The sequence below is a fragment of the Apaloderma vittatum genome, unplaced genomic scaffold (genome assembly GCF_000703405.1).
Source record: "Apaloderma vittatum isolate BGI_N311 unplaced genomic scaffold, ASM70340v1 scaffold1624, whole genome shotgun sequence".
In the NCBI taxonomy this organism is placed as follows: domain Eukaryota; kingdom Metazoa; phylum Chordata; class Aves; order Trogoniformes; family Trogonidae; genus Apaloderma; species Apaloderma vittatum.
Window position 1 is genome coordinate 186 of NW_009711921.1, and position 14,764 is coordinate 14,949.

General features: G+C 38.6%; 1 protein-coding gene across 1 annotated transcript in view; it reads left to right on the top strand.

The window, feature by feature from the left end:
* The first annotated feature begins 233 nt into the window (after positions 1–233).
* Positions 234–14,764, top strand: part of LOC104272707 (potassium voltage-gated channel subfamily C member 2-like) — a 100,162-nt gene continuing 85,631 nt past the window's right edge. Inside the window, exons 1-3 of the mRNA XM_009867777.1 lie at positions 234–306; positions 888–925; positions 3,208–3,429. Coding sequence (XP_009866079.1) covers positions 234–306; positions 888–925; positions 3,208–3,429 — 333 coding nt within the window. The remainder of the gene's footprint in view (positions 307–887; positions 926–3,207; positions 3,430–14,764) is intronic.

Below are 14,764 nucleotides of genomic sequence, written 5' to 3' on the forward strand. Positions count from 1 at the left end.
GCCGTGCCCCAAAGAAGCCTGCGAGGGAGCCACACTCGCACCCCTGGCCTGGGTGGGGGCATGGAGGGGCGCTCGCTGAGGGACCCTTTTGTGTGAGTGTGGGCAGGAACAGCTCCAAGGTGCCCTCGTCCTACCTGTACACTGGCATGGAGGTGTGTTTGGGGCCCACCGGCAGTCACCATCACTCCCCCAGCTGCTGGAGGTCTTGGGTTTGGGGTAAAGTGGTGACAGCAATGAGGAAGAGCGATGTGAGCCCTTTCCCAGCTTTGCTCTGTCTGTGCTGGGTGATGATCCGAGTTCGACAAAGTAAGTGTGACAGGGGGGCACCCTGGCTCTTCCTCCATTGATTTCTCAGGGTGACCCTCGCTAGCTCTGTGACTGAGGGTATGGGTACAAGGCAGTAAACGATCACACTAGATTTCCATTCTTTAGGTGGGTATTTTAGATTTTGATGCTGAATACTTTCTACTTTGTTGATTTGGATTTTAGTTCTGTCTATTAGTTGCTGTTGTCAGTGGCCATGAAGCTTCCCTTTCTCACCCAGGGCTTTGGAGCAAAGAAATGGTTGTAATTCCGTTGAGAGAAATATACAGCACTGCCTCAAATTTAAAAATAAGAAAAGTAGCCACAGCAAAACCTCACTGCAATACGAGAGAAAGAATTTGCAATTGGAAACATTTGATTATAAACCAGTAGTAAGTGTTTTGCAGCATATATACCAGGATTCCCATGAAGTATTCAGAGCTAAGCCTCATCCTGCAGAAAGTGCAGTTACGGTGGATGTCATCTCCCCATCTTTACCACTGATTTCACTGGCAGTCTCATAGATGTGACCACAAGTGTGTGGTTAAGTGATGTCCTGATTTTTCACCTATGGCCTGATGCAGTTTCTGTGAAAGTTAGCAACTCCTACGAGCTTAGTGAGGTAAGTTAAACAGACAGTGGAAGTCCTCGTAGTTATTGCTGTCACTTGCTGAGTGACAGTGTTGTTTATGTTTTTGAAGGTTGCCCACCAATACATTTTCCCTTGACAGCTGGCTCCAGGTGATGCTTGAAATATGTTTTTTAATAAAGGATCAGTTCTGAAGAAAAACTACCGGAAGTGTCTATCTTTGCTCATCAATGACATACCCACGCTGCTCTCATCATAGCTGTCTGAATCCTGAAGGAAATTTGGCTGTCAGTTACCTGACAAAACAGTAGTGCGCGCGGTGATCGTGCTGCAGGTTGTCTTTCACCAAGTGCTTTCTGGAAAGTTGCTGACAGCATCGAATCTGCAGCTTTTACGATAAGGAGTCTTTCCACTCAACTTTGCTGGAGGACTGAGGAGTACGGAGTAAATGTTAAATGGAAGGTACCTAGAGAAATAGGAGGGTAGACATGCTGATTGCAGTTGTGCTCTGGAGTTGCAGCTGTCAGCTGGGTTTTCAGTCCATTTCCGTCCACTCTTGGACACAACCTGTAGGTACTTGCTTTCTAAATTTTCCATCTGTACTAGACCATCTTGAACCATCAGTGGCTTGGGTAAAGATATTCTGAGTCTGCAAAATGAATGCTGTAGTTAACACAATGATAGAAAATTGTGACACAGTGGTATTCATCTCTTAGAAGGTTAGGTGTTTAAAAATTTTTAAACATTATATTCTGATTTCAACCCCAAGCAGCTGGAGTAAAGCAGTGTCAGAGCCATAACAACAGTGTCTAAATCAGTGTTTTCATATTCTTTAAGTCTCCTGTTCTGTATCTTGATCTTTCAGGTAGGGAGACAACTTTGAAAATTGCTGTCGTGTTTTAAAACTTTAAGCAAATTTGCATTTTAGGACTAGCATACGCTTAGTAAGCACAGTTGAACACATTAATTTAGGATTATGGCAACCGTACTTTGCAACTGAGACTTTACTGTCAATTCAACATTTTCCCACACCTGAGACGAAGACATTATTTTCTGATTATTGTGGCAAATACATTTTTGTTTTGTGTCAGCTGAAATGATGACTAACTCTAAAAACATTTGAGTGAAATCCAGGTCTTACTGAAATCAAGACAAAACTGTGAACATCAGTCTTAGCCTCAGAATGCTAGCTACTGACTCATACATCATTTAGGTTATGGTGAGGGTGCCTAGTGGTAAACTTTCTTAATAACTGTGGTAATTATTTTTTTTACCATTACTGCCTGATTTAACTTCAGCAATGTCTTTTCTGGGAAGTATAATGATGTTAAAAATGGGTTATTTTCTATTAATGAAATGGTACTTAATATTTGTCATTTTCTTTATCCTAAACTGTGATCTCTAAAAATAGAAATTTATAGAAATTCAAATATAAGTTGCCATGGTAACCTATTGGGGGATAGTGCACGCACAAGATTATTCTAGCAAGACCATCCAGTGATGTTATATAAATAGTGGAAGTAGTTTGTTGACAAGAAGGTTTATTTTATTTGAGATTCTAAAAAAAAATAATCTCAACTTTTAGTGAATCCAGTTTGATATTCAGATAGCGACACCTACTAAACATGGCTTTTGCAAATGTAGAATATAATCCATATACATACAATTGCTTTGAAGCCTGCAACACTTTTCATTGTTTCTCAGGTCCAAGAGTTACATCTGAATATTACTTCATTTTTTGTTTTATCATTTTGGATTTCATAGACTGGGAAATGGAATTGAAGGGTACAGCCGTACTCTCTTTTCATTCCAGGCTTAACAGAGCAATCATTCACAAAATGCAGTTTGACAGAATGCTCTTACATAGATATGGGAAGCTACTGATTTAAGATGCTGTCATAGGAGGAGAAGCATTGGGCAACTAAATCTCTCCGTGTGTTGGTTTAAGCATCTCTTAAACAGGCACTTACCTGATTCTTATCTGAATCAAAAGTGTGTGTTATGAGTTTTGCTAGTTAATACCTGTAAATGATTTTGGTATCCTTCGATGGCTCATAAGGACAAAGTGCTCGCTATACATTACTAAAGTGCAAAGACAAGTCTAAGTTGTTTGTAAGAAAGTAGAAGAGGTGTTATTAGGCACCGAGTTTAAGAGAGCATCTCTAGATGCCCAACAAGACCTAGAATGTCAGTGCTAGTCTTGTATACCGTATTTCACAGTAATTAAGCTTTTAAGGCCTTTTACTTTTGAATAATAGTCGAAACACAATGCTGTTTAAAGAAGTAATTAGTATTTGTCATTGATTTTTCCTAAGGATTATGGATTACTCATGTACTTAGTGCAGGAAATCAAAAACAGCCCCGGGATTCACAAAGTTCATAGCCACATATCCTTCACTTTCCGAGAAGATGTAAATCTGTTCATGGGAAGGGGGACGGCGCCTGTGAAGTTGGGTACCTCAGCAGCGCGGGAGTCAGTGTGGCCCCAGGGCGCTCGAGCAGGTGCTGCTTGCGACACCCGATTCCAGAAACTGAAGGCAAGTCACACAACCTCCTTGCAGACGACCTTTATCTACAGGAAGAATCATAATTACCCAGTTTACAAGGGAAGGATGAAAACCAATTAGCAAATATTTGTAAAGTTTGCTGTAAGTGTGTTTTCTCTGAAATGCAAATAAAACCGGTGAAAGCCTTGCAGTCTAGGCATCAAGATGCTTACACTTTGCAAGTGTTCTTAAAAATCTTATGCTGCTTCTTTGTGACACGAGGAGCTGGATTTGAACAGCGCGCAGTACTGTTGGATAGAAACAAGAAGCTCATGTTTACCGCTTTACGTGAAGTTACATTGTCAGAGGCTCCTTTCAGTGTCCCATAACATCTGCACCAGCTTTGAACATTTGGTGGGGTTCGTTGTAGAAAAAATCTGGTGAAATGAGTGGGATGAGAGATGGAGAAAATAGGATTTTACAGTTCCCCTCAGAAGGCAAAGACTACAGAAATCATTCTGGAGGGCACTCTTATCGAAGACAACTTAGGTCTTTGCTTTGTGGCTTGCTTGCATTTTCTCCAAGTACCTTGTTGCCTGTCATGTACTATGGTTATATGTTTAGGTCTTTGGCTGTTTGTAATACAAAGCAGTTTTTAATTTTGGTGGAAGCAATGCTGCTGGGATAGTCTGAGATATCATGAATGGAGTGGGGAAGATACAATAATCTCAGTATATTTGTAGTTTAGTATTGAATAGCAAAGATAATTTTCTTTCTTAAAAAATAGAAAGGCCCTTAAATTTATAAGCTGAAATCTTTACTCTCTTTTATTCAAAATGAAAAGCAAGTACACTTTACATTTTATGATTTAATAATTTTTGAGTTCTGCAGACATGTTCTAACTGAAGATGATACAAAGAAAATAATGAAGACTACTAAAGAAACTGCAAAGGGGGTATTCCTTTTGCCATGTTGGTAATCAAAGAGCTGAATTTATTTTTAAGTGGAAAAAGAATCCATTAGGTTAAATTGGAGAAAACCAGTCATTTAGCCCATGGGAGCTGTGTTTTTAAAGAAGCAGCAAGATTTGTTCCTAATGACAAAAATCATAGTGCAGCGCTGTTACAAACATTCACACACTCTGCAGCATCATGTATACATGGGGTGACTAAATCACATTGTAAGTATTTTTTTATTGATTTACTTCTGGCGTGCTGGCTTTTAAAAGTCTTAATTGGAAACGGTACCTTGATACATGACGTATTCAACATAAACTAGTTTGATCTACCTTAAATATGGATGGTCTCTGATGGTACTGACATATCGGTGAGGTAAAATCAGCAAGATTTCTGCCTCACGAACTTCTGCCTTTTCCTCTACAGCTGTTCTGCCTGATGCTGCTAGTGTTTCCATGGAAACAAGCCAGCTCTTGGCTTCCCCTTTCCATTGAAAACAGCCTTCTTGCTGTCACTTATTCATCTGGGAAAAGCATTTTGTCATGGCTCTGACACAAATGCCACAGAGATGATCAGCCCTATCATTTCAGAAGTAGGTGCCGTTATGTATGTGCACATGCACGCAGCCAGATACGTCTTCCAATGACTTTAAAATAATTTGGTTAATGGACTTAGGCTGAATTCACTTGGGTGTAACTGGAAGTGGAAATTAACTTAACGTACAGAGTCCAAGATAAAAATAATGGCATGAGAAGTGTTTTTCGTTGAGAAATCTAGCACACCACATTCCCTTCTTTTGTGTAGTTAATATGCGGTGTGCCATCTGTCACGTTTGTTTACACTGGTAAAATTCCCAGGTGGTTTACCTGGGGGATGAGGACTTATTTCAAACTGATGAAGATGGCTGTGGAAGGAGTAGCTCACAACTGGTGAATATTCCCTAGATCTCACTGCTGCTGTCAGATGAGGTGTCACGTTATCATGCCTTCATCACTTCATGCAGTCAGGATATGAGGGAAGTGACCTAAGAAACCCAATATCTTTAAGGTCGATGTATTCTCTAAAGTGTCCGATACTTTATCCAAGGTCAATGTATCAGTGGACACGCTGTGAAGAAGTCATCATTTTTGTTTGCTTTGGTGAATTTGCATTGAGTAGTAGTCAAAAAAGTTCCGAATTTGGACTAATCACAAAGCCTTGGTTAGCTTCCTGCGGTATAGGAACTTGAAGATATTTTAAGGAAAGTTTGTGTAGACCTTGCCCATCCTTTTCTCTCTCAGTGAACACTGGCAGAAAGTGACTGCTCTCTTCCTCTGAAGTTACCTTGCAATTGGGGTAGAAGGATCAGAGGAGAAGAAAGGCATCCTTGTATAAATGTTTAATATTTTAATAATCTCTTAGGAAGTGCTGTCCAATAGTTTTAAGATGGAAGAAACAAGTTCTTTTCATTATCAAGTGCTCTTTCAGCTCTGTTCATTTCTCCAGAGATGACTCCTGCTTGTCCTGTGCTTCAGACTCTTGACTCATCTTGGGGAAACACAGTTTCCTTCAACCACAGCTGGAAAGAAAGGGTTTATGCTCTATATTTAGCACCCGGTGGGGATAATATGTTCCCTTTTAATTCACTTTACTAAACAGTTCTCTAGACCTCACTTCCGGCAATGTGATTTACATAAGCTTATTGGTTCAGTGCAGTTTTTTTGTTTTGTTTGTTTGTTTGTTTGTTTTATTTTGTTTTGATGTTTTCTTTTACTGTGAGTAAAGTAGTTAGGCTACTAAATTAGAGATATGGTAATATTTGGAATATCGAACTATCGTTCTGCTTAGTATATTTCTTGCAGCGATACAGTTCCTTTACACATGCTCATTCTTTGACACACACACACACACACACACACACACACACTCCCTTTCCGGTACAAATTAGTAATTGCAGAGGAATAAAAATTTGTTTTTAAAGCAATGCTAAGCAAGGCTATTGAAGAATTTCATGTGGTGTGCAAATAGGGGAGCAACGTCCACTCTTACTTATGTGTTATTTCCAAAGAGGATGTCTGCTGGTCAAAGGCTGAAACATGAGGATATTTCACACAGCAGAAATAATTTTATGTGGTGAACACAATGTACGGTTGTGGAAATGCGTATGAACATACTAACACAAAGCATTGGCAATATTTATCAACATGCTAAAAGAGATTCAAGCTGTGGCCATGACTTGGTACATTTTCTTCCCTATCCTGACATATATACATGTATCTTGATATAACTGAATCGTAATTTTGTCAGAGTTGTAGAAATAGCTGTAGAGAACAAACATGAAATGACACCTTTCTTTTTTTTTTTGTTCTACAAATGTGTTTAACATCTTTGTTGGTACTTTATGATGACTCAAGCACTTTTGAAGGAAAAACTCCACTTCCATCTGTTAATCAGTAGTGTTAAAAATAGAATGCCATCTAATCACATGAAACACAATTTCTTGTGATTTGTGATTTGCTTTACAGAATTTTTGACTGAAGTGATGACTTGAAGTTAAAAACCAAATTATCCAATTATGTACTATAACCATGTGTTGTTTCTTCCCCCTGCCTTTAAGTTGAAAATTCTGAGGTGTTGATGTGGTTTTGGTCTTTTTGCCAATAGATTAATTATTCCAGGGGTGTATTAATTCAGTCCTTTCTAATAACAGACAGCCTTTTGTAGTTTCTTGGTGTTTCTAGATGAACCTTAGATACTGGGTCTTTGATATGCTCCTGCAAAATGCTGTAAACAGAACAGTCTGTCACCCCAGTGCTGAATAATGTGGTAAAATTCATTAATATGCATTAAATATACCACACAATATCATCTAGTTTTAGTCTGGAAGAAGTATAGTTTCTTAAGTGTTTACATTTGCATTAGTGTGCAGCGTACAAAATTGCATTTTTTTACTGTGCCTAGTCTTTGCAAGAAAGGAAGCTTGAAGTTTGCGGGTTTGGTTTTGTGGGTTTGGTTTTGTTAACTTGTAGTATACTAACTTTATAGCTGTAATCTTATTTTTAACTGTTTAATCTTTATAGTGAGAGAAATATCTATTCTTTAGGCATATCTTCCACCACACAGAAATGCTTGCTTTGATAAAAGCTGCTCCAGTACTATGGGTCTGTCTGATAGTACGTGGAGTTTACAGAGCAACAGAAATCAACCACCGACAATTAATGGTTGAGAAAATTCTTTTTCAGTGAATTGCATCGAAGCCGATGAAGTTCAGGAGAGTGAGAAAGAGAACTGCAGAATGGTGCTGTGGATGGTGGCGAGCACATTTTTAATAGAATCATAGAATCATCGAATCATCGAATCGTAGAATCGTAGAATCATAGAATCATAGAATCGCAGAATGTTGAGATTTGGAAGGGACCTCGAAAGATCACCTAGTCCAGCCCCCCTGCAGGATCCCCTAGGGCAGCCACACAGGAGTGTGCCCAGGCGGGTTTTGAAAGTCTCCAGAGAAGGAGACTCCACAACCTCTCTGGGCAGCCTGTGCCAGTGCTCTGTTGCCCTCACAGTAAAGAAATTTTTCCTCATGTTGAGGTGGAACTTCCTATGTTCTAACTCAAACCCATTATTCCTTGTTCTATTACTGGGCACCACTGAGAAGAGATCGTCTCCTTCCTCTTGACACCCACTCCTCAGATATTTATATACATTAAAAAGGTCCCCTCTCAGCCGTCTCCTTGCAAGGCTAAACAGCCCCAGTTCTCTCAGTCTCTCTTCATAGGACAGATGTTCAGGATGTTGTGAGGATGAGGAGCACAGGCCGAGCTCCCGACGGTTTTGCAAGGGGGCTGCGTCGGCGCCTGCTGCAGCACCAAGAGAGAGGCCTCAGCCATCCCTGATGGCATCCTGCTGGCTGGTGCTCTTAAGTAGAGGGAAGAATAATGTCTTCTAATCCTATTTCTGTTGGCCTACTTAATTTCTCAGATCATAAATGTTCACAAAATGTATTAGGCTTTTATATGCTGTCTGCTATGAGATTGAGGATAATCAAGTATGTAGTAATTAGTATTTCATATAAAGCCTGTACAAAACCAGATATGTTTTTTTTTAAAAGTAGTGATAAAAATTATCACAGGACAATATAAAGGATGCTTTTAAAGTTTAAAAATGGGTGAGTACAAACTTTCTTTTGTTCTTAGACAATATCAAAGGAGGTGTCCTCGTTAGTCCTTATTTTTACATGGGTTTTCAAAAATTCTCTCTAGTTTTCAAGCGAGCTGTATTATCTTCTTTGGTGGCACATGGTAATCCTTTACCCATATGAATAGCAATTATTTTTAATAATTGGTTTCAGGAGTATCTTAATTTTCAAAGGATAGTGATTGTTAGGAGCTGAAAAAGTTAACTTTGATTTTTTTATGTCATCCCAAGTGTTATGCAGTTTTTTTCGGACACGATTTTTTCAGTATTCTAAATTTAGTCCAGAAATGGTTTGGAGAAGAACCTTATTTGTCTTCCTAGTTTCTGATCGTATTTGGGAAAGGAATTTATTGCATTTTCAATTCTAGGTTTGATACCTACTTTCAGTTTTCCATTTAAATTTTAAAATATAATTGATGTGCAAGCACATCTGGATTTCATCCTGCATTGATCCGGGAAATTATTTAAACAAATTATAAAAAACTCAGTAGGAGCTGAGTTTTGTCTCTCTACAGCCTTCTGAGGAGGTGGAGAGGGAGGTGCCGATCTCTTCTCCCTGGCATCCTGTGACAGGACGTGTGGGAATGGCTCAAAGCTGCGTCAGAGGAGGTTTAGACTGGAAATTAGGAAGCATTGCTTTACTGAGAGGGTGGTCAGATGCTTCCCAGAGGGGTGGTCAATGCCCCAAGCCTGTCAGAGTTTAAAAGGCATTTGGACAATGCTCTTAATAACATGCTTTATCTTTTGGTCAGCTCTGAATTGGCCAGGCCGTTGGTAGGTCCCTGCCCACTGAAATTCCCCTTTTCCTTTTCCTTTTCCTTTTCCTTTTCCTTTTCCTTTGCCTTTGCCTTTGCCTTTGCCTTTGCCTTTGCCTTTGCCTTTGCCTTCGCCTTTGCCTGGTATTCCAACCTTCTTTTCCCTTACAATGCAAAAGAAGGTCCTTTTACTCAATTAAAATGTTTCATATTTTCATAGCTTAAAAAATAAAGTGCATATAGTAAATGGTGTGTAAAAAATGATATCGACAGCTGGTTTTGGATAGAAATCAACCAGGGCAGGGTCTCCGTGCAGGTATTGAACATCAGCTCTGCTGTATAGCTTACTGTCTGTTCATGGTCTGCTAGTACTTTATGTTAAGCAAATTGATTTAAACACCTTAGGCATCTTCATCCTTTGGCCAGTAAATTTTATTACTGGCTATATTTAAGGCTATTTTAATACAGTTTCAAATTTGAAGATTTACAGCAGGCTGGAGTTATTTTCCTGCTTGCCTAGGTGATACACCTGTGCAGCTTGTAGAAAGAAATAGTCATGTTTGTCATTTGTCTCCAAAACAGGCATGTGAAGCTGATGTTGCGGTGACCCGTGAATGGTCAACAACATTGCTTTGATGCATTGCAGCTACAGGGTCTCCTTGGTTAGTCATTGTGTGGTTTAAATTTGTGCTTGGATAGCAGAACTAATGAGCTGGGGGAATTAAAAAGGAGAAAATATTTGATAAAAGGCAAAAATTACATCTAGGTGAAAAATGAGCCCTTATGGACTGAAGTAAAGAATGTATTGTCATTATTTTGGTTTATCACAGTCTAGCCAGCCAAACCTTAAAATTGGCAAAGGCATTTTGTTTTGCGTGTGCGGGGTTTTTTGAGTGATGTTCATTGCTTTAAGGATGGAAGATGCTGTTTTTCTTTAAAATACAGGTTTTTCTATTTATACTGCTTGTTGCAGTTGCCACTTCCTTAATCTTGAAGTGAGAAGGGAGCTTTGATCATGCCAAAATGACTTCCCTAATGACTAGATTTATGGCATTTTAGAAACAGCCACTGTAGGTGGGTACAGTCTTGCAGCTGTTCTCCACCTCAGTCCAGGAGTGGTGACAGCTGGAAGTGTTTCCCAAAGCGGTCCCTAGAGGCTCCTGGAGTTGGTTCTTAAGTTAGCTGTTTCCTCACTCTTCAGCCCCACTGCACTACATTTAGTGTCTTGCACTGTCACCAAGGCAATGACTGGCTATGTAATACTTCTGAATCAGTGCCTTTTTCAACATTTTTTTTGTAATAAAATTAACTGTTCTGCTACAGTTTGGAGTGCAATGATGGCTAGAGATACCTCCCCACTCTTAATACTACCTTTGGCAGCTGTGTTAGCAGCTTTTTTCTGAAAGCGTGATGGCCTGCATCACTTATGGACACGAAAACCCAGCAATGTGTCAATGATTTTGTATTCCCAACAATTTAAGGAAATTTCAGTTGGTATTTGGTAGCAGAAATGTACCCATTAGCCTCTAGAGAAGTGCAGACGTAGTTCATGTTGGGTTTGTATTTCTTTAGAGCAACCTACCTTGCACTGCAGTCCTGACAGATTCATGAGACGAAGGCAATCCTCTTTGAAATAATGCCTGCTTTTGTTCAGACATCAACAGCTAACTCTAAAATAGCATGCGGAAAATTATTAAACTCCTCTCTTGTGCTGCTCCTGTTTGTGTACTCCTTGAAAATACAGATCAGGAGGGCTGTATTAGTAATTGTAATGAACGAACTTTGCGAATCCTGTTTGTTTACTGGGAGTGCGATTTTAAAACCGTGAGGTAATTGTTACAGTCTGCTAATCATACTGTGAGTAGAATGCTGCTTCCAGAAACCAAAGCCTTGTCTCTTGGTTGGAAAGTGTGGGCAATAGTGGAGGCTACAGGAAAATGTGTGACCTAAATTTTTCATTGCAGTTCTACTGCTCAGACAAGTACAGTGTGACAACTGTATGCACTGCAGAAACAGGGGTGAAGTGTGAGTCTGAGACAAGAGAGGAGAGCATTTGTGGCCCCAGTGCTTTCAAACTTCAGGTGGAGTTTTTATCCACAAATATAAATCTATATGCAAATATTTTTTGCGTTTGTGTGTATATGTGTATGCTTGTATATGTACACACAGACATACATTTCTAAACACATGTGTATATTGGTGTTTCTAACCTGTAATTATGATATTCAGGAAATTTTTCTCCCCTATTTGTCCTTGAAGATTTTAATGAAGAAGGCTGCATCCCAGATCGCATGACTTAATTCAGTGTTTACGCTTTTACTTGTTTAATTCATCCGTTAAAGAATTTTCTCTACCCTAGGTTTCCTGTAGCAATCTTAGACATTGAATCTTATAAAAATAATTTATTCAGATGGTACAGCGGAAAAAAATCTAGCTTGAGCTTGATGATTCTGGAGAGGGACCCCGAAAAAAGAAATCACTGGTCTTCCTATTAATGCTATGCAATGGATTCTCTCTGAGCTACCACAACACATCTCCCAGCTGTAAGGTCAAGTAGAGTTTTATGGACTGTCTAAATATGTTGGTTTATTGGGACGTAATAGATCTGTCTTACTGGATATATATATTTTTAACTATATTGGCTTATGAGATTGTGTTAATCATGTTTGAAGGTTTGTATCTCTCTGTTTAACTGGGCCCCTTATTTTCACAATCCTGTAAGGATTTAATTGTTTTTAAAAATCTCTAGAGTTCTTAGGTGAGGAATTGATAAGTCTTTTACTTTGAAAAAATAACCAACAAAACAACAAAAAAAACCAAAATAAAGTGAAGTTGCTTTTTTTCACTTGGAATTCCTGACAACTTAGGATGTATATTTTCAAGGAAGTACTTAGATTTACATTTGCTGCTTCAGGAAGCCCAACTCTGTTGAAGTAACTGGAGCTCAGGAACGGGTTAAAACAGCAGAGGCTGAAGGACTGTTGTGACTGGGAGGGGGTTTGGCTAATGTAAGGACTCCTTCCACACTTAAGAGCTCTGCCTTTTGTGTGACAAATACTGAATCAAGCTGGAATTTGTTTTACAGCGTTTTGTGCGATCACTGCTGCACTATGACATGCATTATGTCATTTAAAAATACTTAATTATTCCAAAGCAAACAAATATTTTATGGTGTTCATTTTATGGGAAGCACCTGTAAAATGTAATCAAGGAGACTATTCATTCTACAACTTTATTTCAGATATCCTAGTAGAAGTAATTACATTGCTTTTATATATATGTATTTTTATAGAAGTAATTATTTAACTATATTACTTCTACAGAATTACACAGAATGGCTCAAAAATATATACAATTCAAGATCTTCTGGTAAATTATCCAATATTGCTCTAGACCCCTACTGATTTTTATATGATAAAAACTATACGTTCTTCTCATTATTTTATAAGACATTCTTATATCATTTTGTGAGACATTTTAAGAAAATAATGTCTCTCAGGGATACAGATTTTCCTTCTTCAGCTTTTGGTAAGGATATATATTAAACACAATCAGATTTGGCAGTAATTTTCAACAGGTTATGTTGATAACACACACCATGATTTTTCACCTTTAAAGCGCTGCGACCTGTTTTATTCATTTCTCTGAATTTTTTCATTTAGTGTTTTTAGAAGGAAGAGAGGATTGGTTCAAGTCAAGTTCATACATCTCTGCTTCTTGTGAGGAATGCTGAATAAAGAGAAGCATAAATCCATGAAGCCAACCTTTAAGATGTAAAAAAGTTGTAGTACAGTGAAAGCTGTGAATAGTGTAGGGATTCAGACTAGTAGGGACACAAAGGGTGAAGAGGACTCAGTGGCTGAAGTGCTCGCAGGGATTTCTGTCTTTCCTAGGCTGTAGCGTGATCTGTGATTCACCACACCGCTGTGGTTCACCCTGTCTGCAAATTGGGAAGCTACAAATGTTCATTTACCTTAGAAAATAATAATAAAAAAATAACTTGAAAATATTACGCAGTGTTCAAATAACGCAGTAAAAAAGAACTATACTTTAGTTGGTGGATGTCAAATATAGTTCTAAGGAGAGCTTACATACTTTATGAAGGAGGTTGAGGGTTGTTTGCTGGGTTTCTGTGCCTGGAGACTTAAGAATACATAATTGTCCCATGATCTTTTTTATTTATCTGTCTATCTAATCTATCTGTCTATCTAATCTATCTATCTGTCTATCTATCTATCATTCAGTGAATCTATGGTGGGAGTAAACTGGGACTGTGTAGTCATTTGGATATATGCAGTAATTAGTTTAAGAGGAAATCCTAATAATAAATTGGTAATTTTGTTTGCAGAACAGAGTTGGAAGTGTGCATTCAGAAAAGGAGCCATATATCCCACACCTGAACGATATGGAAATAAAACCCACCTTTGAATTCAGAAAGGAAACATTGTCCATTTTGTGAACTGACTGAGACAAGGTCTACATGGGAGAAGGCTCTTCAGGCACGTTAGTAAAAATTGCTTTGTAGGATGTGAACACGAGGAGACTGAATTAAGGTGGGATTTGGCATAGATGGTTTGTCAGGGTTTTTCCCCCAAAACTTATGTTAACATTTCAGAAATTAAAGGTCTCCAGAATTTAATACACTCCAAACCAATGTAATTCTCCATCTTTCTCACAGATTGCTGAATGTTTGCAAAGACATTTGGCATTCAGCCTGTGCAGTTAAATTCTGGCACAACAGAATAGAGAGTCTTAAAATGAGAAATATTGGCCAATCTTTACAGCTGGCTCTGCTACCAATTAAATCTGCAGCGTATTAGAAAGATTGTTAAATATTTTCAGTGATCGCATGTTGATTCTTGGTTGTGTTTTGTAGCAGATTTTGAAATGTAGATTGATGGTGATCCTTAGCCACCAGATATGACGGGAATGGTTGAGCTTCCAGGGCATGCATTTTATCCAACTTGGGGGGGAAAAAGAAAAAAAAAGGAAAAAAGATCCCAAAGGAATGTCCATACTTATGCAAAGGAATGCAAAACTTATGGTAGCACTTAATTTCAGGAGCATTTGCATTGGTTAGTGAAAGCTGGTTGCTATTCTTCGCTGCTTTTAAGATGTTAATTAGTTGTGCTCATCTATATAGAGGATCAGTATTGGCTAAGCACACGGCAGTGTTGTAATTGAGTTACTATAAATTTTGGTAAGAGATGTTTTCATGGGAATAGTTAATACCTGCTCCTTTATTCTGGAGTAATACCACTATATGTGCCCTGCTTCTCATGTACAAGAACTCTCCGTATGGAGATGTATGAATTCTTCCTCTGTAGGTTAATGCATTTTCATAAGATGTTTAGCAGTTTATTGTGAAACAAGGGAAAACATTTTGCTAACTTCATCAGAAACCTGAATTGTTCAGTAAGGTGGAAGCCATGGAGAGCAAGAGCATTGCTGTCAAAATTGTTAAAGTGTTTTGAAGATTTGCCTGAGGCACCAATGATG